This window comes from Oncorhynchus tshawytscha, linkage group LG16 (assembly GCF_018296145.1).
Source record: "Oncorhynchus tshawytscha isolate Ot180627B linkage group LG16, Otsh_v2.0, whole genome shotgun sequence".
Lineage (NCBI taxonomy): Eukaryota > Metazoa > Chordata > Actinopteri > Salmoniformes > Salmonidae > Oncorhynchus > Oncorhynchus tshawytscha.
In genome coordinates, this window is record NC_056444.1 from 59,942,683 (window position 1) to 59,967,756 (window position 25,074).

The following is a 25,074-nucleotide window of genomic DNA, read 5'->3' on the forward strand; positions in this document are numbered from 1 at the left end:
GAGGCAGAACAATGGGACTGTGCCTCTCTCTTAGGATCAGTCGGAGCCCCTCGCTCAGAGCCTCTCGCTGGCTGCAGCTTCTGTGAAGTGCTGAGCTCCATGCCTGAGGTCTCGTCTTTCTTCTGCTTCGTTTGTGGAGCTGCACCGTTTTACTGCCATATGTGCGCATTTGCATTTCAGCTGCACAAGACTCTCGGTTAGCCCTGGGTCGATGGTGTGGGTGTCAGTGTTCTTTTTTTGGCATGGAGGAGTGTATGACACTCAGTATCTTACTGAATATGGTGTATATTGCCATTGTTTTTGAATTTACATGATGCCTCACAGTTTAAGATGAACACGTTAACGTAGAAAAAGTGGTTATCTGGCAAACTCGGTCTTCATCACATCCAAACATGCTTACTATAATTTGTTTGCGGCTAAGGAAATGCCAAGTCAGAACCCACCACGATCACCTGTGGCGTCACTCAAGGCTCCGTCTTAGACCCCATTCTATTAATCATCTACATGCTCCCCCTTAGTCTCCTAATCAGGAAACACACCATCCACTTCCACTGTAATGCTGACGACACACAGATCTACATAAAAACAACTCCAGACTCCCTCTCTTTCATACACACCCTCACCAACAGTCTGGATGACATCAAAGCCTGGATGTCAAACAACCACATACAACTCAACAATACTAAAACAGAAGCAATCCTCATCGGCACTCGCCATCACACCAAAACCAATCCCATCACCTTGGCGGCCACTCCATCCAACTGTCCTCCTCCGTCTCCAACCTTGGAGTGTTACTGGACCCCTCCCTCACTTTCTCCGACCCCATAAAATCCGTCTGCAAAAAAACAATAATTTTACCTGAGAAACATCACCCGGCTCTGTCCTGTTCTCTCCAAACGTCATCTGAAAAAGCTGGTCAACTGCCTCATCACCTCCCGACTTGATTACTGCAATGGCTTCCTTGGTGCTCTCCCTTCAAAAGGCATCCACAGGCTGCAGCTTGTGCAGAACAGAAATGCCAGGGTCCTCACAAGAACCCACATCACACCCCCATTCTAGCCTATCTGCACTGGCTACCCATCCAATTCCTGTTATTCCTCAAAAATGCCTCTGGTCCCCAATACCTCAGTGAACTTCTCAGCCCTTAACAGTTCTCACGTTCACTCCGGTCAAATGGTCAAAGACTCCTTGCAGTCCCAAAGACACGCCTAAAAACAATGGGTGACCGAGCATTCTGCTCTCTCGGACCCCGGTTCTGGAACGAGTTCCCTCCCACCCTCCGCATGCCCCAGACCCTCCGCATCCCTCCCACCCTCCGCATGCCCCAGACCCTCCGCATCCCTCCCACCCTCCGCATGCCCCAGACCCTCCGCATCCTCACACCCTCCGCATGCCCCAGACCCTCCGCATCCCTCCCACCCTCCGCATGCCCCAGACCCTCCGCATCCCTCCCACCCTCCGCATGCCCCAGACCCTCCGCATCCCTCACACCCTCCGCATGCCCCAGACCCTCTGCATCCCTCCCACCCTCCGCATGCCCCAGACCCTCCGCATCCCTCACACCCTCCGCATGCCCCAGACCCTCCGCATCCCTCACACCCTCCGCATGCCCCAGACCCTCCACATCCCTCCCACCCTCCGCATGCCCCAGACCCTCCGCATCCCTCCCACCCTCCGCATGCCCCAGACCCTCCGCATCCCTCCCACCCTCCGCATGCCCCAGACCCTCCACATCCCTCCCACCCTCCGCATGCCCCAGACCCTCCGCATCCCTCCCACCCTCCGCATGCCCCAGACCCTCCACATCCCTCCCACCCTCCGCATGCCCCAGACCCTCCGCATCCCTCCCACCCTCCGCATGCCCCAGACCCTCCGCATCCCTCCCACCCTCTGCATGCCCCAGACCACCACTGCCTTTAAGTTTGAGATTAAGAAACACTTTGTCAAACTGGCTTTCACTTAATGTGATCTCTGTTGGGGTGTCTGTCGTTGGTCTTGTACGTTAGTGTCGAGTTCTATTGTTTTGACCTTGTTGCCTCCTTTACTGTGTCTTGTATAGGACTAGACCGCTAGCTATCTGTTAATTTCTCGCTTAATGTTTTTATTTGTAGAGCCCTTTTAATTGTTTTAATGGTTGCTCTCAATGTAAAGAGCTTGGTTATTTACATCTGTAAATTGATAAGCGCTCTACTTATTATTATTATTATTATTAAATGAATGCGTTTTTTTGTCAGAGAATAAAAATGGCCTTGTTGGCTGGCAGAATACATACACAACGATCAATTCTCTAGTGTAAGGAAGCAGGGTAACATAATCCATGCAGGGCTCGCCAGTTGCCATGGCAACCTCGGCAGAGGCCTACCTTGCCAGAGTAGTCTGCCTGAAGCCAAGCCAGATTTCCTGTTTTCACAAAAACCCTGTGGGAACATTTAGCCCTTGAATTGTTTCCCCCTCTGGTGTTGCTGGTGGACAGCACTCACTCACTCACCCCAGCCCTGCCACGTTGGCTCTCATTTTCTTCTCCCGCAATTTTGTAAGAGCTCCTTCCCTTCTTGCATCCTCAGGGATAATGACCACCTGTAAAAGGGAAGTTAGCTAGTTCTGAAGCTCTGACTGATTATATACTTTCACCGTATCTCCCCTTGCCATTTTAGGCATTTAAGCACAAAAGCTTCTTATTGTAAGACTGGAAGGTAAGAAATGATTACATCTCTGGGATACCTTTTAAGGCTCTCTCTCGTCTCCCCTGCAACACCTTTCAGTTCTCCCCTTCCTATCTCCATTATTTACCTGTCAGTCATATTTTCCACAGGCATTCCAATAATAATAATAATAATAACTTTATTTGTATAGCGCTTTTCAATACAAGTAACAAAGTGCTTCACATCATAAAATGATCAAATAGAATAAAAGTGCTAACAAAGAAACATAGACAGAAGGAAGGAGAAGAAACAAGATCGCTCGTTACAATCTTACAGTGAAATCAAGTATTTTTATAATACTGTAGTATGTCTTCAGCAGGGATTTAAAAGAGGCACTACATTTGCAAGCCTGATCTCCTCTGCCAGACCATTCCAAGGTCTAGGGGCCCTAATGGCAAATTCCCAGTCTGCTTTAGTTTTCAAACTAGACTTTGGAATGGTCTGCCAGAGGATCTCAAGCTGCGTCCTGGCTCATATGGAGATAAAAGATCAGAGATATACAGTACCTGTCAAAAGTTTGGACACACCTACTCATTCAAGGTTCTTTTTTATTTCATCTTTTTGCTATTTTCTACATTGTAGAATAATAGTGAAGACATCAAAACTATAAAATAACACAAAAAATTGTTAAACAAATCCAAATATATTTTATATTTGAGATTCTTCAATGTAGCCACCCTTTGCCTTGATGACAGTTTTGCACACTCTTGGCATTCTCTCAATCATCTTCATTCTCTCAACTATTATTCTGACATGTCGCATTCTTAAAATAAAGTGGTGATCCTAACTGACATAAGACAGGGAATTTTTACTAGGATTAAATGTCAGGAATTGCGAAAAACTGAGTTTAAATGTATTTAGCTAAGGTGTATGTAAACTTCTGACTTCAACTGTACTATAGTCCTAGTTATAGGTACATATCTACCTCAATTACCTCGTACCCCTGGACCTCGACTTGGTACTGGTACTTTGTGCATATAGCCAAGTTATCGTTACTCATTGTGTATTTATTATTACTTGTATTATTAAGTGTTATTACTTTTCTATGATTTATCTATTTTCTTTCTCTCTGCATTGCTGGGAAGGGCCCATAAGTAAGCATTTCACTTTTAGTCTATACCTGTTGTTTACGAAGCATGTGATTAATAAAATTTGATTTGACCAGTTTCCAGAAACACCACTCTGATTGGCTACTGAATCCACTTCCAAGCAGTGATGTTAGGAAGGAAACTCACTTCATCAGTGTGTCAAGTTTTGGCCGTGCTGTGTTTCTCAGGCTTCACTGAAATTAGACCAAAGTGAATTGATGGAGTTTATACCCCTGACGCAGCATATTGCATATTTCAGTCAAGACATGCTGATCTGCACACAGTATTTACAACAGATCCCCTCCCTCTGCAGTGGAAGGCAGCACTGCACCAGCCTACAGCCAGTGGCACTCGTTGTTCTCATATTAAAGCAGGCATTTTCATTCCCTTTACAAGAGTCAGGGCTGCTGAGGTATACTATATGTGTAGAGCAGGCATTGTAAATCTCTACGAATACACGGACTCAAATGCTATATTAACATGGTCGACAAGAAGCCAGTCCACCGTATTGAAAATGTGTTTGTATTATTTCCAGGTGTATATAAAATGTGGCTTGCCTGCAGAATGCTTTCCGATATCCCCCACACCGACAGGGAGGCAGCAGTCAGCCTGGAGATTATACAGTGCAGTGTAGCTAAGGAGTCAGTGTGAGCAGACTGCTGAGTACCCTCCAAAGGGGATTTGAACTGTGCCTCCAGAGGAAGGCTATGATTAGTATGGGACAAAGTGGATGTTCCTCTCCTCATGCAGACCTTTTTGTGCTCAGAATGCAATAGGCTGTAGTGCGGAGGATGGGCGGAGGGGAACGCAGAAAGGCTCAGAGTAAGAGTGGAACGAGCATGGAAGGAAACCACTTGAGTTTTTATTCTGTCGTCCTACAATGCGTTGAGAGTCTGACGTTTACCTGTGTTGCCTATCGTTGATGGTGGGACTGTCAGTGGTTCACAGGTATTTCCTAGTCCTTAGATGCATTATTTAATTGGAATCATCATTTTGATTGCAGATGAAATAGCTTTTCAGGTTGTAATTAATTTCTAGCTTCTAATTGAAAGGCAGCTAGAATATGATGCTAGCCTAGCCCATTGGCTCTGCAGGCTTACCAGAGAGGTTGATGACATATTGACCAGGAGATCTGTAGGCAGCCCTTCTCATCCACACAGACAGTAGATCTCTTTAGTCGAAGTCAGGCTGTTAAATCTGAGAGTTCACCCTCTCTCCCTTCTCTCCCCAGGTGCACCTCCTGTGTGAGCAGCCCCTTCCCCTGCAACTGGTGTAAATACCGCCACATCTGCACCAACAACCTGGCAGAGTGCTCCTTCCAGGAGGGACGGGTCAGCAGCGTGGAGGTAAGAGACTATACTGCCCAAACAGACACTAATGAATGGCATCTTACAGCAGACTGAACACAGGATGAGGCCCCCGGGGTGACAGGAAGGCTGTCCATGGAGCTGCCTGTCTGCTTTTATTATTCATATGACCTCAGCACTGTGGCCCTTTTACAGCCCGTGGAGAATCCAACCTGGTCATGGTCCTGTGAACCTAGGTCTGGCTGACCCCATAGTTTAACACACTGGTCCCAATGTTGTGTGTGTGATCCACACAATCGGAGCATTCACTACGACCGGGACACATTGTCGGCACCGTTTGTGAACAAACTTATTGGAGTGGTCTTAAAGTCCCATTCAGTCGTAAACTTGGAATTCTTTGTCATATTGAACCATAGAAGTTTTGTTCGCCCATCTTTTCAAAGCAAATGTATTTTCCTTTGTTTACATGCAGGCACTTTAAGGTGGGTTGTAGTATTCCCCTCCCAAAAAAATTGCAGGAAAGAAGAGCATGAGCTGACTAGCGAACTGACCAGAAAGGTCACTAGCTTCTCGGTTAACAATAAACTAATGTGCTATGATGTGGTTTCACAATACTTTTTTATTTTTTTGTACGTCATAATATCTGGTACAATGTGTATTTATTTGATGTTATATATAAAAACCCACATCGTCTATATGCCTCTGCTCCTTCCCCAATGCCCCTGAGAGTGTCAAACCATCAAACTAGGCCAAATGATGGTTTACTGTGACAGAGAGTGACACCAGAGTAATTGTCTGGATCTCATAATGGCTTTGCATCCACCCTTACCCCGTCGCTCTCTTTCTCAGTGTCTCAGAACACATTGATTACACACTTGACTGGTCCACAGACCAGCTGAGAATCCCAGGGCAGCAGTATATAAGGAGGGTATTGAGAGGCTCAGACTTAACACTGTAGCTTTATTGCGGTGGTTGTTTTTCAGCAAGAGATGCCCTACAGAACCTTAACACCCTTTATATGACTGGGATACAGACAGACCCCCCCCAATCTGCTGTTGTTGTCTTCTTACAGAAGATTCTACCAGCTTGTAAACTTCCATGTTCTGTTCAAACATGATTGAAAACACAAAATGCTGATAGATTAGCAATGAACGTTGAAACAAACAGAATAAAGCAAATTGCCCCCATTATTCTGTATTCTTAGCAGGATAATCATAATGGATGATTCGTAATGAATTGGAGACAGAAGATGAAACAGTCATTTGACTAATACAAGCATCATAGAAAAATACATCCCCTAATTAACAACCACCTTACTTTACAAGTAGAGCCATCTCTGTTCAGAATACGGATCAGGGGTGACAGGGGGTAGGGGAGAGAAGTTAAGAGAAAAGAGGAGCAGCGTCCCTTTGTAACAGGGGGGTGGAAACACGCTCCCTTCGGCTTTTGGCACATTTTAATTTGACACTTAACTGAACATCAAAGCGATGCCTTATCTAGGCTTATCAGACAGAGGCAGCCAACAGCAGGGCGGCAGGGATGTGCCAGCCAGCCCGTCACTGCCTCCCCCAGCCTCCTTGCCCCCAGCACCACGATTGACAATCTCCTTATCTCCCTCTGAGAAAAAAAAGGAATTACTCAGCGAAAAAGAGTGACTCATGCACTGTTGATACTGGAGGGGGAATATGGTGGAGAAGCAGGTCAGTATTGTCTCCTCTTCCTCCACCCCCACAGAGAAAGAGGGGGTGATTCACAAACGAGCACACATATCATAAGAGGATTTTAGAAGTAGGCTTGGACTGGTATGTTGTGATTAAACAAGTTCACTGTCATTTGCTATAAAGTAAAGCAGAGGGGAAAAATCTATTTTGACATAGGCCTGGCTGTCAGAGCGCGTTTTTTGTACTTAGCACAGTGGTCTATTATTCAACTGATAGTATTTCTGTCCAGTGGTCAATGTCAGTTGTTCAGGTTTTAAGTTTTAGATTGTTAGTGTGTGGATCTGTGTGCGTGCGCGTGTCTGCGTCTGTCTCTGTCTCTATGTGCATATGTGTGTGTGTTAGAGGTCTGTGTGGGACTGATTTATTCAACCCGCTCCCACCCACGGCTTTTCATAGCACACCTGCCCACACCCGCTGACTTTCTGTCTGACTCCCACACGCTACCGCAAGAACTGGTTCCGGAACCAACCGCAGTCCCACATTATTTCCCACGTTATATATCCAATGTTATTTTAGATGAATATGACGCAGCTCACTTGCCAGCCATGGTCGCAGCAATTGGGCAGCCTATTGGCAATATCAAAATGCGCATAAATAACCAAAGAAAATGTTTAATTACCAGAGATTCTCACATGGTCCATTATATAGGCTATCTGTATTTACTGGGCAATATCAGCCAATAGGCTAGACATAGTTTCAAGAGAGAAGAGTTGGAGAGACTTGCACTTTCTCTTGAGCTCCGTTTTATAGCCCACCTTTTAGGGGAGGGACGATTTTCAGATGGAGACAAATATGGTTGACCATTATTTATTTCTAGACAATATAGTAAACTAGAGGCTAATCATATTTGTGAAGTACATTTCCTTGGATAGCTAACTGCCCCGTTCTTCTCCGTCTATGCATAGGCTATAGCCTACTCTATTGAATTGAGACCACACGCGCACCACGTATGGCTAGTGAACCTGTAGACTACACATATAGTAGGCACACATGATCTCGCACGCCCAGCTAGGAGAGGAGAAGTAGGCTGCTGAACTTGAAGCAGCGAATTCTGAGTGTGTGAAAAATGCAACAAAGATGTGTTTTTAATACAAGAGGTATGACAGGGATGGGTAACTCCAGTCCTTGGGGGGCTGGAGTGGTGTCACACGTTTCCCCCCCTAGCAAACACAGATGATTAAACTAATCACACTCTAAACTGAAGATCATGATTAGTTGATTATTGGTGTCAGGTGTGTTAGCTGGGGCTGGGGCAAAAGTGTGACACCAATCAGGCCCAGAGGACTGGAGTTGCCCATCCCTGGCCTAGTCTAGCGCATACAAAGCAGAAAGTCAACCGTTTCCAAATGATTTGTGGGAAACACAAATATTTGAATCCCAAAGCTGTTTATTTGACCGCCCGCTCCCAACCGCAGGTCAAAAAATACAGCCCATGAAGCAATGATCTTTGTCGGGACATGCAGGTCCCGCAGGAATGCAGCCCTCTAGTGTGTCTATCTCTCTGGTTGCATATGTGTGTGATTGTGTCAGTGGAGCGTGTCTCATCTGCAGCCCTGTTCTCCAGTGTGCTACCAGGGCTTTGTTGGCCTTGGGTTGGAGAGGTGCTTCAGAGAAACAGCGGGGGCACTCCAAACAGACAAACAGAAAGAGAGAGGGCTATGGGCTGGGGGGAGGAGATGTGCTGCTCTACTCAGAACAGGTTTCTCCCCCATGTCTCTCCAAGGACACGCCAGCCCGCCAGATCTTACTGTATAATCCACAGCACAGTGGCCTACTTCATTCCAGGAGTGTGCAGAGAGAGATAGGACTGGATCAGAACTGAGCTCCGTCCAAACTCACTGTCCTCCACAAGGATGTATGGCTCACAGGAAATGAGAAATAAAAAACAAACCCTTCCCCCCTGAATAAAAGTTTCATTCTGTATGTATCTATAGGCTAATTTGAAATGTTCTTGCCCTTAGTCATGTGTTGTCATTTAGATTAGGTAGCGTCATTAGTTGGTGTATTCAGTGATGTGATAATGACTACTATTGACATGAGATATATAGCTCATTACTGGTCTTTCACCAGGTTCATTAGGGTGGGAAAAGTCATCCCTGTGGGAACCAGCAGCCGTAAACTGTTTGGTTTCTGAGAGGGGAATGTTTTGAATGACTGAAACCTGATATGGGTTTAAAAAGTTGCTGTGCTGTAAATGTAAGGGTAGAGTCCAAATCTTGCATACAGACTTTGGAAACAGGCTTTGTGATGTGAAAGGTTCCTTATTTACTACATTAATTGGTTGGTTAAACCGAGAGATCGCAGAGTTGTTCACGGCCAAGGATGCTCTTTTATTCTCAGCCTCAGCTCCTCAGTTGAGAGTATCAGAGTAGGAATCGATTTTCCATCTGAAGAAAATCTTCTGGCCCCACCAGCCAGCCAGCCAGCCACAGAGCCCAACAGACAGACAGGCTGGCAGATAGATACTGTGCAGCCTGCTCCGTCCCACATTTCCCCCACATGAATCATTACACTAAAGTTAATTACACCATGCAGATCTTTAACCTTAAAGGGAGCTCCTCGCCAGCTCAGGGGGAGCGTCTCACTGGGACTCCTAATATTTAGTGAGAGCTCAAAGACACATTTTCATATTGGCCTTTCCCAGAGGGCCCCTGAGATCAAACAGCGCTCTGCTGGGCTCTCGAAAACAACCCTCTGTTCCCCTCGGTGCTGTGTCTCAGTGGGACGGCCCTTTATTAACGAGTGATGGCCCAGTAATTAATTGTGGGATGAGTGACCGAGGAGCCATTAGCCCGGCAGGAAGCATGGCAGTGGTCCTGGCACTCAGCGGTGGGGACGGCAAAAGAGGTTCAGTGCCTCAGCAAGACAGGAAGTGACACTGTGTGCATCTGTCACCAGTAGCCCATTACCGAGCCCCCTCCACGGCCACAGAAATCAAGTTGGCCCATTACTCACTGTGTAACCCAGAGGCCACTGTACAACCCACTGAGGAGAAGCATAAGAACCCCCCTGTCTTCTCTTCTCATGCCAAACAAGAAAGATAAGCTACAAAAGACTTTGCAAGTAAAACATCAAGATCAGATTGGTTCCCTGCATGCTTTGTTATTGGTAACAGCCTATATGTGAGAACTTTCTATTGCCTCAGTCTACCCATCTTTGTGGCACAAAGTGGCTTGAATCCTTCTCTGTCATCAAGGGTTGTTTCCATGTCAGCTATGATATCATAACAGTTCTTTTTTTTCTTCTTGGTTGCTTTTCTATTAGTAATAAAATCAAATCAAAATCTATCCATAAATTGTAGAAGATGCTGGAGTCCAGAATAGCAAACTGCCAGTGTTCAATCCATATATTTCCCACGTTGAGTTTAGATGCTACTAGTTTGAGTTTAGGAAGAATTAGGAGCCTGCCGTGTAGCTAGCGTTTAATTGGAGCAGCTCTCAGATGATTTGGGGGGTTGTGTTTTTTTTCTACCACGCGTAAGGGAGCCCATTTCAAGGACTACAGCGAATGGAGACTGTAAATGGGATTAAGAGAGGAGAAATAGAAAAGGGAAAGAACAGTGGCTAAGCAATGGTGAAGGAGAAATGTACGCATATGTAAGCAGCACAAGCCCGATTTTGCTAGTCACTGCTTTCAGAGAGCGAGCGAGAGAGAGAGAGAGAGAGGGAGAGAGAGAGAGAGAGAGAGAGAGAGAGAGAGAGAGAGAGAGAGAGAGAGAGAGAGAGAGGGCGTAAGCGAGAGAAAAATTATACCTCACTACCATCTCTGGCTTTTAATGTTTCAACAGAGAAAAGTGCTTAGCTGTGTGATAACTGGGATATGCACAATAAGGTTAATGGAAACACTGTCAACAGGCTGTAAACTCCCGGGCTTTCTTAATGGGGTGCTAATCAGCATTAGGGAACGGCCCTGCTGGGAGAGAATATACAGCTGCCTCGGAGACTATACTGTTACTGTACTGTAGGCCTACCACCGAGGAGGGACTGCTCCTCTATTACATGGCTTATTGCATTAGCCTCACATGTATTACATGTCTTATAGCATAGCCAGCAGTGGTGGTCGTGAGGTTTAAGATGAGGGAGGACAAATCTTTTGTTATGAGCATGGCTATTACAGCATATTGGATGGCTGTCGTTCATATTCCATTCACCCAGCTCAATGTAACATTGATAGGTTTAAGCTACTACATGAGACTCAGGTTTTCTCTTTACCCATCATGAGGTTACGTTTACAACGTTCAAGGTCGAGAGGAAAATTAAAGTAATCATGGTGACAGACAGTGACAGATTCTATACCGCCTTATACACTCTTGCCAACATCTAGCTGATCTAGGGTGTAATCATTAGTCCAACAGTTACAAACAAGAGTTTCCATTGGACAAATTCAGGTATGTTTATCCCCATTTCATTCCGTTTACATGCGTTTAAGAAACTATTTTCAACACAATCGGCCGAATGAATACAACCCTGATCACATACAAGCAGCATGATATTTTTGCTTCTATAATTCCTTCTCGCATCTATATGCTCTCCTCCTCTCACATTTTCACTTCGCTTATGGACTTCAGTGCAAAACACATCAGCTGTCACTGACCAGCTGAAGAAAACTTTCCAAGCCAAACTTTCATATCATATCCGCTAACCGCTACACACAGCTTACATCATTGTCACCATATTAGCTAATGCCATAGTCAACATAGCTACTAGAATTAACTTGTTAGTAAACCCACTACAATCATGGAGTACAGTGTGCAATTCAGCAAGAAGTTTAGCAGTTACACCGGCTGGTCCCAATGGCAATACATTTATAAAACCAAAACCTTACCTTGACTTGGAAGAGTTCCAGTGTTGGATAGCCATAGCCAGCTAGCATAGCATCCCTCTCTGTTTCAGCCGGGTGTTTGAGTAGGCTAAACTAGCTAGCTGCATTCGCAACAAAATATACAGTGGCAAGAAAAAATCTGTGAACCCTTTGGAAATACCTGGATTTCTGCATAAATTGGTCATAACAATATACAAACACAGTTTGCATAAACTACTAACACACAAGCAATTATACGTTTTCATGTCTTAATTGAATACACCGTGTAAATATTCACAGTGCAGGTTGGGAAAAGTATGTGAACCCTTGGATTTAATAACTGGTTGACCCTCCTTTGGCAGCAATAACCTCAACCCAGCCAGGATAATAACCAGTTTAGACATCATACAGAACCCAGCCAGGATAATAACCAGTTTAGACATCATACAGAACCCAGCCAGGATAATAACCAGTTTAGACATCATACAGAACCCAGCCAGGATAATAACCAGTTTAGACATCATACAGAACCCAGCCAGGATAATAACCAGTTTAGACATCATACAGAACCCACCCAGGATAATAACCAGTTTAGACATCATACAGAACCCAGCCAGGATAATAACCAGTTTAGACATCACACAGAACCCAGCCATGATAATAACCAGTTTAGACATCATACAGAACCCAGCCAGGATAATAACCAGTTTAGACATCACACAGAACCCAGCCAGGATAATAACCAGTTTAGACATCATACAGAACCCAGCCAGGATAATAACCAGTTTAGACATCATACAGAACCCAGCCATGATAATAACCAGTTTAGACATCATACAGAACCCAGCCAGGATAATAACCAGTTTAGACATCATACAGAACCGAGCCAGGATAATAACCAGTTTAGACATCATACAGAACCCAGCCAGGATAATAACCAGTTTAGACATCACACAGAACCCAGCCAGGATAATAACCAGTTTAGACATCACACAGAACCCAGCCATGATAATAACCAGTTTAGACATCATACAGAACCCAGCCAGGATAATAACCAGTTTAGACATCACACAGAACCCAGCCAGGATAATAACCCGTTTAGACATCATAGTTGCGGATCAAACCTGCATAACAGTCAGGAGGAATTTTGGACCATTCCTTTTTGCAAAACTGTTCAGTTCAGCAATATTCTTGGGATGTCTGGTGTGAACTGCTCTCTTCAATTGGGTTGAGGTTAGGACTGGCTGGGCCCCTTCAGAATGCGTATTTTCTTCTGTTGAAGCCATTCTGATTACCTAACATTCTCCTGCAAAATGTCTTGATAAACTTGGGAGTTAATTTTTGCGTCGATGATAGCGAGCTGTCCAGGCCCTGAGGCAGCAAAGCAGACCCAAATCATGATGCTTCCTCCACCATACTTTACAGTTGGGATGAGGTTTTGTTGTTGGTGTGCTATGCCTTTTTTCTCCACACATAGTGTTGTGTGTTCCTTCCAAACAACTCAACTGTAGTTTAATCTGTCAACAGAATATTTTGCCAGTAGCACTGTGGAACATCCAGGTACAATTTTTTAAACTTCAGACGTGCAATGTTTTTGTTGGACAGCAGTGGCTTCTTCTGGGGTGTCCTCCCATTAACACCATTCTTGTTTAGTGTTTTATGTATCGTAGACTCCTCAACAGAGATGTTAGCATGTTCAAAAGATTTCTGTAAGTCTTTAGCTGACACTCTAGGCTTCTTCTTAACCTCAATGAGCATTCTGCGCTGTGCCCTTGCAGTCATCTTTGCAGGATGGCCACTCCTAGGAAGAGTAGCAACAGTGCTGAACTTTCTCCATTTGTAGACAATTTACCTTACCGTGGACTGATGAACATCAAGGCTTTTAGAGATACTTTTGTCAACAATTCTTAATCTTAGGTCTTCTGAGATCTCTTTTGTTCAAGGCATGTTTCACATCAGGAAATGCTTTTTGTGAATAGCACAGTCAAATTTTGTGAGTGTGTTTTATAGGGCAAGGCAGCTCTAACCAACATCTCCAATCTCGTCTCATTGATTGGACGCCAGGTTAGCTGACTTCTGACTCCAATTAGCTAGGGGTTCACATACTTTTTCCTACCTACACTGTGAATGTTTAAATTATGTATTCAATATAGGGATGCACCGATATGACATTTTTAGCCAATACCGATATCCAATATTGTCCTTGCCCAAAAAAACGATACCGATAACCAATACTTAAAATTTTTAAAGGCCTTTTAAGCATACTAGTACAGTTAAATAGTTAACACACAAACATGGACACAGCGGTCTAAGGCACTGCATCTCAGTGGAAGAGGCATCACTACCTACAGTCCCTGGTTCGAATCCAGGCTGTATCACATCCGGCCATGATTGGGAGTCCCATAGGGCTCATTCATTCTCAACCAGGATTTCTATGGAACACCGTTAGGGTCTTTGCGTGTCAAAAAAGATACACGTCAAATAACACTATTTGACGTGTCAAATAAACTTGTTGACCAATCAGGATCTGAATATGACTGCACGTCACATAATCATTTAACGCGCTCATACATTTTTTACATAATTATTACACGTTGATTACACTATCACTCGTATTTCATATGCCACAACGATTCATCAATACGTATGCTATGATGCTGGTAAAGTTGCTTCGCTCACCTACATTGATGTTCATAAAAAAAGCTAGCTAGCTCATGGATGCATAACATTGTTCTTCCCCAAAAACATAGCTAAATGACATAATCTGTTTCAGTAGCTAGGTGTCATCATCTCAAATAATCCTAATTTATAAGACAGATCTTATTTGATTAAGGGTGGTCGGACCCATCTTTGTGAAGCTAGCCACAATAGTGGACTTTACGGTTAGCCTTCAAAATCAAAGTATGCCAAAGGTTTCAACCTAGCTAATACTTACTCACAAGGATTCCTAAATCATTGCTAAGAATAATGAAAATGACTGTAGTTTCTACTGGTCATTGTTTTCAGGCTGGTTGTATTGGTGCTAGCTAGGAGCCAAGCTAAAGCTAGCTACCCCAGAAGTTGCGGTCAAACAAATTATGCTTTATTACCAACGCGGTATTGCAAACACATCGTTCGTGGCCGGTGTTTGCTTGTTTGCAGACTTTTTTCTACAGCTTTGACACGCAAAGACCCAAACGGCGTTCCATAGTATGTATGTCGTGAATCTAATAGCAGTGGCGCTATTACTGTGTAATTCCGGTGAGGCAACACCTGAAAAATAGTGCATTTGGTAGTGTGTACCGGTGCTCGACCAGTCGGCGAAATCCAACATCACTCACGACAGAGAACGGTTGATTGTCAAGGGCAATGAATTCCATTATCTTGGCTTTAATGGATTTCGCCTTTGAGTTGTCTTGCTGAAATGTTCTTACTCTTTAAAATGACTGCTCGACTTGTTGACTGCTCGATCCACACAGCAGACATTGTAGGCTAGGTTAGGAATGCTGTGTTGCACGTGTAGCGCAACATTTTACGTGGCGTCATTACATTATGTACCTACATTATATAGGTATCCACGGTAACTTTGAAATCGGTTTTTAACAGTGGTGTTAAACTAGACATCGGGCTGATACCGATGTTGGCATTTTTAGCTAATATCGGCCGATTCCGATATGTTCACCAATATATCGCGCATCCCTAATTCAATATAGACAAGAAAAATTATATAATTTGTGTGTTATTAGTTTAAGCACACTATGTTTGTCTATTGTTGTGACAGATGAAGATCAGATCAAATTTGATGACCAATTTATGCATAAATCCAGGTAATTCCAAAGGGTTCACATATTTTTTCTTGCCACTGTAGCTAGCTCTCTCTCTCTCTCTCTGTCACGAATCCCGCCGAAGATGGTGCCTCTTCCTGTTCGGGTGGCGCTCAGCGGTCGTCGTTGCTGGCCTATTAGCTGCCATCGATTCCCTTTCCTTTTGTTTCTGTTAGTTGGGTCTAATTGGTTACACCTGTTTTGAGTTAGTTTTGTTTGTAGGTTATTTAAGGGCACTAGGCCCGCTGGGTATTGTGCGGGCTTGTTCTCTGTTTATTGGTGTTGGTTTATTAGTGTGATCTCTATTTTTCCGGACAGTTTTAGTCCTGTTTATTTTGGACGGGTTGTTTCATGCGCCCTTGTGTTTTGCATGTCCGTGTCTCCGCTGTCTTTGGAATAAAAGATCCACGTACGGAATTACCTGCTCTCTGCGCTTGACTCCTCCACTCACCATTCATAGAAGTCATAACACTCTCTCTCTCTCTCCCTCTCTCTCTTGCTTCTCTTTCATTTTTAAATACTTTTATTTGTTCAAAAGTGTTCAACTATAGTCTTTCTCTCTTTGAGTCTACTACCCACCACAGTTTGTGCACCGCAGTGCTAGCTAGATGTAGCTTACGCTTTCAGTACTAGATTCATTCTTTGATCCTTTGATTGGGTGGACAACATGTCAGTTCATGCTGCAAGAAATCTGATAGGTTGGAGTATGCCCCCCGAAGTTGTCATAAATATTGTGTAAGTGTATGGAAGGGGGCGAGAACCATGAGCTGTACCCAGAGGACGGAAACTAGCTACCCTACAGAGTGCTGTTGAGGCAACTGTAGACCTTCATTGCAAAACAGTGTGTTCTAATCAATTATTTGGTGATGTGAAAATATTCAGTATAGTTTTATCTAAAAAGGAAAACTTTTTTAGTGTTTCACTATTTTATTTGTATGAAATTCACTGAGGAGGATGGGTCTCCCCTTCTTTGTCTTCCAGTCAGCCTATGAAAAGAGTCCCAATTCATCATGACAAACCTCACTTACCTGCCCTGGGCTTTTTAGAATGTCACACAAACATTTCTGATAAACAAACCACTTATCCTGTGCTTGCTTCAACCCTAATATGCAGCCGATTAAAGCTTGTTAATGCAATTTTGTAGATGGGAATGAAGGGGAAATAGTGGTGGCGTCTTGGGGTTACGCTTATATTCAATTCCACTGAAACACAGACAAGAGGAATTCATAAAAATTCAAAATCCACTGAGATAAACCAGTAGAAATGCCTTATACAGGACAGTGTTGCAGATACAGAGAACACCGTGTTTCGACTTAGAGAAAGCTTAAAGTTTATTTTGAATGGCCAATAGAATGATACATTTAGGATTAAACACACTCTCGCTTTTCTGATAAAAGAAGCAGAAATAAGTACTTCCAAAGCAATGTAATAGTAGTTTGGGGTTTTAAAATGTGTCCACTCACATAATTGAAAAAAAGAAAACATTAAGTTCCATCATGAGTCCTCGCCTAAAATATGTCACAGTTGTGACTGTACTACTCTGTTAGATGAACCATGTGTTTCTGTTGTGCCAACCTCTCGAAGTATCTTTGTGATGCTACTTTTACTCTGATGTAGGTAGCCATAAAATCCAATAAACAGGCTCTAAGTAACCAGATCCACTGTACCTACTGTTTATGTCAGCCATTGATTAGAGCTCTCTACAAAGATAGTAGCTCTTAGGCCATCAGAGATGTGCTACTGTACACCATCGCCTGGTTGCTAGGATGTTTCTAGTCTCATCTCATCTCAGTCTCATCAAATTTTTCACCATGAATCCAGTCAAAATTGACAAATGTGGTCAAATGTATTTGGCTGTTACCAGGGAAAGTTTTGCTATTCACAAATGTTTTCACTCACATTACCTTTGATTTATACATTTGTCATACTGGACATCATTTTGCATTTTTTGGCAAACCAGGTGTTGAGGCTAGATCCCTGATGACTCAATGTGGCATATCTGATATCAGTTCATCTATTTGGTGTTTTGAACGTCAATTTGCCAATTGACAAAGCAGGGTTGAGAAGCGATCTGAGCCATTCATCACTTCATCATTTCCAAAAGGCTAACCATCTCCAGTCTGAAGTCTTCTGTCCTCACTATGGAGATGGTGGTTATTCAATGGTGCTGCTGATAAATCGGATTCATATTGCAGGCAGAACCCTGCTAACACCACCACCTGTGCCCACCACCACCACCACCTCCCTGCAGGAAGTAAATCTTTCTCTTCATCCACAGAATATGAAAATGAAATTTATTGATGCACCAATATACAAACCTTTACAAATCGCTTGCCAGACGCAAGATTTATGGCTGTGTGAGCTGTGGAGTTGCATCATTGTTACCATGGTGTTGGCTGGTGCTCCGTGTATCTGTCCTGCAGACAGAGGCTTCTCTCCCTCCCCTCCACCCCACCGCCTTCCTTGTCGCTTGCCGCCTCCACCTGCCCAGACAAGGCCTCTGATTTATCACCTCCAGTCTGGCAAATTGCTTTTACAGCCTCCTTGATTATTGTTCAGCGCTAAATGGATAACAGATTATTTCTAAAGATCCTTTAATACACAGGGGGTCTGAAGGGACATTAGCCTGCTGTGGCATCTCGGTTGGGGATGGGCACATCAGCAATTTTCTCGGATTGTAATCATTGCATCAATAGTGACTTTCCTGTGACTTCCGAGATCCTTTATGTGTTCTTTCCCACAATGTCACTAGTAATCCCTTTAATAAATGCCTGGACCCTAACTGGGCTCTGGAGCTGTGCTCACCTCACTAGCACAGGCAGACATGCAGGACTAAGGAAGATATTAATTTCCCGCTTCATCAGTATGATTTGTGGCTCATAAAATCAGAGATGGATCCAACAGCTGTGTAATAGGGATTTTAACCTCCGTTTGCTTTGGTTTCAAACTATTCCACTTTTAATGGCCTCTGTGCAGATCTTTCACATCTGGTTGGCTGTACCACTGCTCTGTTGGGAAAGTAGAGCTGCTAATGGACATAACTCACTGCTGCTCTCCGCTCAATAAACTGGAATCAATACATTTTCTTTAGGTATGGAGACCAAGTTTTAATGAATGATTATGTTTATTATTCAGTTCTGGCATTCCGTATTCTGATGAGTTTACAAAGAAAATGAGCTGTGTTCATTTGTAACTTTGTTTGTTGATTTTCAGGGCTGTCCCCAGATCCTGCCCACCAGTGACATCCTGGTACCTGCAGGGATCATTCGGCCAATCACTCTGCGAGCCCGGAACCTCCCTCAGCCTCAGTCTGGACAGAAGAACTATGAGTGTGTGTTCAACATCCAAGGCAAGATGCAACGCATCCCAGCTGTGCGCTTCAACAGCTCCTGTATCCAATGCCAGAACACCTCAGTGAGTACATGGCCTATAATTATGACTTACCCGCCCTGACAGCCTTATTTCCAGGCCCTGCAGAATGTTGTTATTTATACAGTATTCACTGTTAAATATGATGTGAATTGTTGTTGGATTTGAGTTCTTGATCCAGTGTAAAAACTATTTTTTCTTACACCGATCTTTTGATCTTTTCCACAGGTATTTTACTAATGCGTGTATAAAGAAAGAGTATGCCTCCCCTCTCCCTCTCTTCCTCTCTGTCTCATCGAAATAATAGGCAGAAAAATCAAGGTGACTTTCCACTGAGTCACTGATCACAAAAAAACGTTATCTGCAAAATCAGCAAAGGCATCAATTCAGAGCATTAAACTTGTTTTCTCAATCCCAGTGAAACATGTGGCATGTCAAAGAGCTGACATTGAGAGTATCATCTCTACCCCTCTCTCTCTACCCCTCTCTCTCTACCCCTCTCTCTCTCTCTCTCTCTCTATTGCTCCTTAGAACCCCCTCTCTCTCTCCTTTTCTCTCCTACTCCCTCTGTCTCGTAGTAATGTTACAGACGGCTGCCTTCTGTGACCCATCTGGTTGTCACAGTAACCCCAGGGAATCTTGTAAAATAATTAGCCAGTCACAGGATGCGGGTCTTAATTTGGTTGGACAATGTGACCTAGGGAAAGGGAATGTGGTGTGGGTGGAGGTGCTGGAGCGTTCCTTGGGTAGGGTTTGACTAGCCCTCTGCCACGGAGTGTCTCCCCTCTAACCCCCTTAACCCCTGGAGGTCAAAGGTCAGGCTGTGGGCCACTGTCCTTTGACAGGACAATTGATGTCCCGTGGCAATTTAATAATGAGGATCACGTATCCAGCACACACGCCCTTCCCCAGCGGGTCGGGTTAGGATTGATTGTTGTCCTTTCCCTGGCTGACACATGCTGTCTGGCGCACTACATTGTGAAGGCCTTCGGAAGGACCCTGCCGCGAAGAGCAACTGTTGTCCTTCCATCTGTTTCCACTCATTTCCTCCCCCTCATCGTTATGTCTTTCTCTGACCCCCGCCCCGCGTGCTGCGGCTATGCATTTAAAATGAAATTGAAAAGTCGTTTTGTGGTAGACAATTATTAAGTGAGTGCACAAAGGTTAGAGGATTGGGCATTGGGGTTTGGATTGTTCAAAGCATAAAACTGCAGATGCTGTGTGAACAATGCAACAGCTCTATGAATATAGTGAGGAAATCAGCATTAAATAGATGTGTTCTAGTGTGTTAATCACTTCACCTGTGTAGGCGTCATTGTAAATAAGAATTTGTTCTTAACTGACTTGCCTGGTTAAATAAAGGTTAAATAAATAAAAAAGTAAAAACCTAAAGGTAAATATTTGAGGCTGTTTACCACACACAAGGACAGGCTGAAACATTGAGTATACCACATTAAACTGTAAATGTTAGTCCTCCCTCACACTCCCCTGCTTCATCTCAATCTGACAGAAAGAGAAACCACACTTTGAGATTGATATTCAGGCCCTGGTGTTTTTTTACTACTCCCCTCCCCCATTCTGACTGGTAGCTACTACCTGCTGTCTCTATCTCTTTCTTTCTCCCTCCCCCTCCCCCATTCTGACTGGTAGCTACTACCCACTGTCTCTATCTCTTTCTTTCTCCCTCCCCCTCCCCCATTCTGACTGGTAGCTACTACCCGCTGTCTCTATCTCTTTCTTTCTCCCTCCCCTCCCCCATTCTGACTGGTAGCTACTACCCACTGTCTCTATCTCTTTCTTTCTCCCTCCCCCATTCTGACTCCCCATTCTGACTGGTAGCTACTACCCACTGTCTCTATCTCTTTCTTTCTCCCTCCCCCCCATTCTGACTGGTAGCTACTACCCACTGTCTCTATCTCTTTCTTTCTCCCTCCCCTCCCCCATTCTGACTCTCCCTCCCCTCCCCCCCATTCTGACTGGTAGCTACTACCCGCTGTCTCTATCTCTTTCTTTCTCCCTCCCCCTCCCCCATTCTGACTGGTAGCTACTACCCGCTGTCTCTATCTCTTTCTTTCTCCCTCCCCTCCCCCATTCTGACTGGTAGCTACTACCCACTGTCTCTATCTCTTTCTTTCTCCCTCCCCTCCCCCATTCTGACTGGTAGCCTACCCGCTGTCTCTATTCTGACTGGTAGCTACTACCCGTCTCTATCTCTTTCTTTCTTCCCCCATTCTGACTTAGCTCCCCGCTCTCCTCTCCCCCTCCCCATTCTGACTGGTAGCTACTACCCACTGTCTCTATCTCTTTCTTTCTCCCTCCCCCTCCCCCCCCATTCTGACTGGTAGCTACTACCCGCTGTCTCTATCTCTTTCTTTCTTTCTCCCCTCCCCCATTCTGACTGGTAGCTACTACCCACTGTCTCTATCTCTTTCTTTCTCCCTCCCCTCCCCCATTCTGACTGGTAGCTACTACCCACTGTCTCTATCTCTTTCTTTCTCCCCCCCCATTCTGACTGGTAGCTACTACCCGCTGTCTCTATCTCTTTCTTTCTCCCTCCCCCATTCTGACTGGTAGCTACTACCCACTGTCTCTATCTCTTTCTTTCTCCCTCCCCCATTCTGACTGGTAGCTACTACCCACTGTCTCTATCTCTTTCTTTCTCCCTCCCCCTCTCCCATTCTGACTGATAGCTACTACCCACTGTCTCTATCTCTTTCTTTCTCCCTCCCCTCTCCCGCTCTCTCTGTTTGGAGGGGATTTTTAGATGAATTGATAGTGTGATTACCTGTGACACAGTGGGCTGGGGCCACATCATCCCTTCTTCTCTGTTTCTGCCCCTATCTGATGGATCTCTCCTGAATAGTAATATAGCCATAGTGAAGACATGCCGCAGATTACACTCAGTTCCTGGGGTGTGTGCTGTCCTCCCTCCCCTCACACTCAACGGCTATCAATCAGTATGGCCGTCAAGACGATTGGCTGTCAAGACTGCTGCAGCCAGGTGACTTTGAGGCCATGGGGTCCATGCTAATGCAATTGTGAGTGGCCTCAGATGGGCAATGCTGAATCAATCAATTTCATCTGCTGTTTAGTCTCCCCCTCACTGAGAACTTTCAGGTATCAGTCAGCACTTTTGCTCTGATGGGAGGCCACTGAGGTGGGGGTTAGTTAGGTTAAACATGCTGCTGGACATGTTCACCAGCTGTGACAGTATGTTTTACCAGACAGGGCAACTTCAACTTCTAGTGTAGTTGAATGTTGCAGTTGGATGTGATTTCACTGTCAGGTCTTGCTTTAAAACTGTTACTGTAGGTAGAGTAATGTGGAGATTGAGTGATCGTTTTGTGACTCAGCTGTAGCCTTGGCCCTAGCCTGGGTACCCGTCTGCTTAGTTAACATTTCACTCCTTGTATTCCGTGTCATTGTTTGGCATGACGATTCCATAAGGAGTTGACAGGAGAGCAGAAACAGACTGGCGCCCAGGCTACTTTGGCCCTGCTTGATGATGTAAACGTTCTCATGGGGGAACTAACAGAGATATAACTCTGATTTGATTTGATTCATCCTATGGGAACTAAACACACAGCCAGACCCCTCATATTACCCCATCACTGCCTCATAATTGTCCTCTTATCAGCACTCTTATCCCTGTGACGATCTTCTCTTCTAATGAGAGCCCCTTCCTGGCCCTCCCTGGGAGAGAGGGGCCGTTCTAGTGGCCTCCCGTCTCCCTCACTTCTCTGCTGTTTCCCACCGCCTGGCCTTTCTCACTCTCACAATGCTCTCTCTGTATGTACACCCTTATCTACATTTAGAGCCAGCTGGTTTGTCCTGGTAAGTACATTTTAAAAGTCCACTATACAGTACATAGAGATGTCATTCACCAGAGAAACTAGCCCTGAGGCTCGTGTGTCCATGTTGGTGTGCGTGTGTTTCCAGGACTGTTGTATGTGAATTTGACCCGTGATGTGCAGTTCAGCATGTGAAAGATGCATCTGCCACAGATCTCGAGTAGCCCTGTGTAAGTGATGCAGACAGATAACAACAGTTTGCCCTCAGACAGACAGACCAGTGAACAGACCAGAGCAACACACATGTCTGACAGCACATCCTGCATAAATACAACACAAGGTTGTGCCCTTGCCTCTGCCCACATACAACTTGAAGTCAAATACATGCCATCCTCTTTCCATGCTCCACCTCTTCCGTCTCTCTGCCTCTACTTTGGCATTTCCAATCATTCATTTTCTCCAGCTAAATAGAATAGATACCGTTACGCTGTTGTACTGGCTTCCTGCTGGCATGGCTGGATACATGTCATTTAAATTTTACTGCAGCAGGTGCATCCTGCATCCAAACAGAAATACGTGACCTTTTTTTGTAAGGTACATATGCATAAAGATGAGACAACACTGTGTGATAATTCATGCTGATCCACATCAATCCATCAATCACATTCCCCAACTGTGGGATATCCTTCAGAAATGTGATTTGGGTATCACGTCAAAAGGCGTAGATGTACTGTAATTCAGCTCAAACGCAGGCCTGCTTGTTTCTTTCTTTTATCTGTCTCCCCGCTTGATTTGTACTGCAGACAATGTGCTGCCACAGCCGGAGTAAATCAGTATGATACACCCCCCACACATATACACACGGCCTTTCAAGTAAATGATAAGTAGGGTCTTTGCCGTTGAAACTCAATAAGCATTTGCTTAGATAATGTAAAGGGTTTTTGTGCATTTTTGCTTGACAGCACGCTTTACGTTGCAGATTACACATGGCACACATGTAAACCTTTGATAGGCTGAATCGGCATACATGGGACTTTTCATCTTTTGTATCAAGATGAGAGGAAATCCAAATGAATCCCATGGACGTAAGTGTTGCTAAGCGCTGCTGACCCCTTAGCGACAGGCATTGGCGGTGTTACCCAGGAAACGTACAGTAAAGCCTTTTGCACAATGACCAAGTTCTGAACTACCCTTTTGATGGAAAGTGCTCTCACAAAGAACACCATTATTCCCGAACGATGGTGGCAAAGCTTTTTTGAATAAAAACACTTACATGTTCTTTTTTTCAGGCTTTCTGAACCGGCATGCCCTCATTATTCTATTATTCTCATCAAGTGTCCAATCAGACTATCAACGTCTTTGGTGCTTCTAAGTGGAAGGTATAGAAATGACCTGCCCTTCTCTTGACACCAAAGGCCCCACTAATGAAAAAGATGTAGCATGGAACAATCTACATGTTAGTGATACTGTGGATATGTCACCTCATGGTCAATGGAAACATGCTTCTGTGCACACTAAGTAGTAGGATATGATATATTGTACACTGCATGCATATATTTTAATGTAGGTTTATCTTATGCCTGCTCGTTGTATTTACCATAGAAAATGGCAGTCTAATGCTATGGTATTTATCCTTTCCATTTTGATTGTTGCATATTGCACCCCTGTCAGTCTCTGAGGTTGGATATACTGGATTGTGCCTGTGAGGCTCTGTAGCAGGTGGGTTCTGGTGGAATAAATTGTCCACTAAACGAGGTGATCAATCAATAGCATGAATTATGAGCCTGTTTCATCATGTCTGTGTTTCATCCTGTTTGTTTTAGGCACTAGCAATGGAAGGGGAGAGAGCCTCAGCTGTATTCCCCTAACTGAGAAATCAGGGCATTCGTTACCCCTGCTCTGACATTTTTTTTTAGATTCCCAAAGTCATCTACAAAGAATGCTTTGGTTTTCTTGTGTTAAAGCACTTACCTCAAATATGATGACACAAGTTCAAGCATGGCCTCAACAAGCAAGTCATATATTCTGTGTTTATGGAGTGAGCTCTGAACCAGGCACAATTCTTCACGGGCAATAAGACCACTCCATATTACCCTGTCTGTTTCTTTAACCAAAACCTTGTGACCTTAAATCTGTCACCGTGACGAAGTACACATTTTTTCCTAGTGCAGTAATCATAATGATGAAAGTTTGGTTTGCAGAAAATATAATTTATGTTCACTAATATGGACTCCCTATTAATTACTGTGTATGTTTATGAAGGAAAAAATGCCCTTTTTCAAAGGTAATTTTGCTGAAGTCGGTTGAATTTTGAAACTTAATTAAATGAAACAGGAAAGCCTTCATCATTAAGGTAAATAGATTTTCACTCTGTCACTACAAGGAGCCAGCATCGACGGCACAGTTGCAGCCAATTCTGCTACTCACAGTATTTGTCCTCTTCATTTAGACTGATGGTTGAGCCGCTGCAGATAACTACAGTCGATCTGTGTC

At 44.3% G+C, this 25,074-nt stretch overlaps 1 protein-coding gene across 2 annotated transcripts in view; it reads left to right on the plus strand.

Annotated features, from left to right (window-relative positions):
- The window catches only part of LOC112216034 (plexin A3), a 131,972-nt gene that overhangs the window by 75,912 nt on the left and 30,986 nt on the right, over nucleotides 1–25,074 (plus strand). For both annotated transcript variants that reach the window (XM_042299430.1, XM_024375633.2), the window contains exons 9-10: nucleotides 5,022–5,136; nucleotides 18,635–18,835. In XM_042299430.1, coding sequence (XP_042155364.1) covers nucleotides 5,022–5,136; nucleotides 18,635–18,835 — 316 coding nt within the window. The remainder of the gene's footprint in view (nucleotides 1–5,021; nucleotides 5,137–18,634; nucleotides 18,836–25,074) is intronic.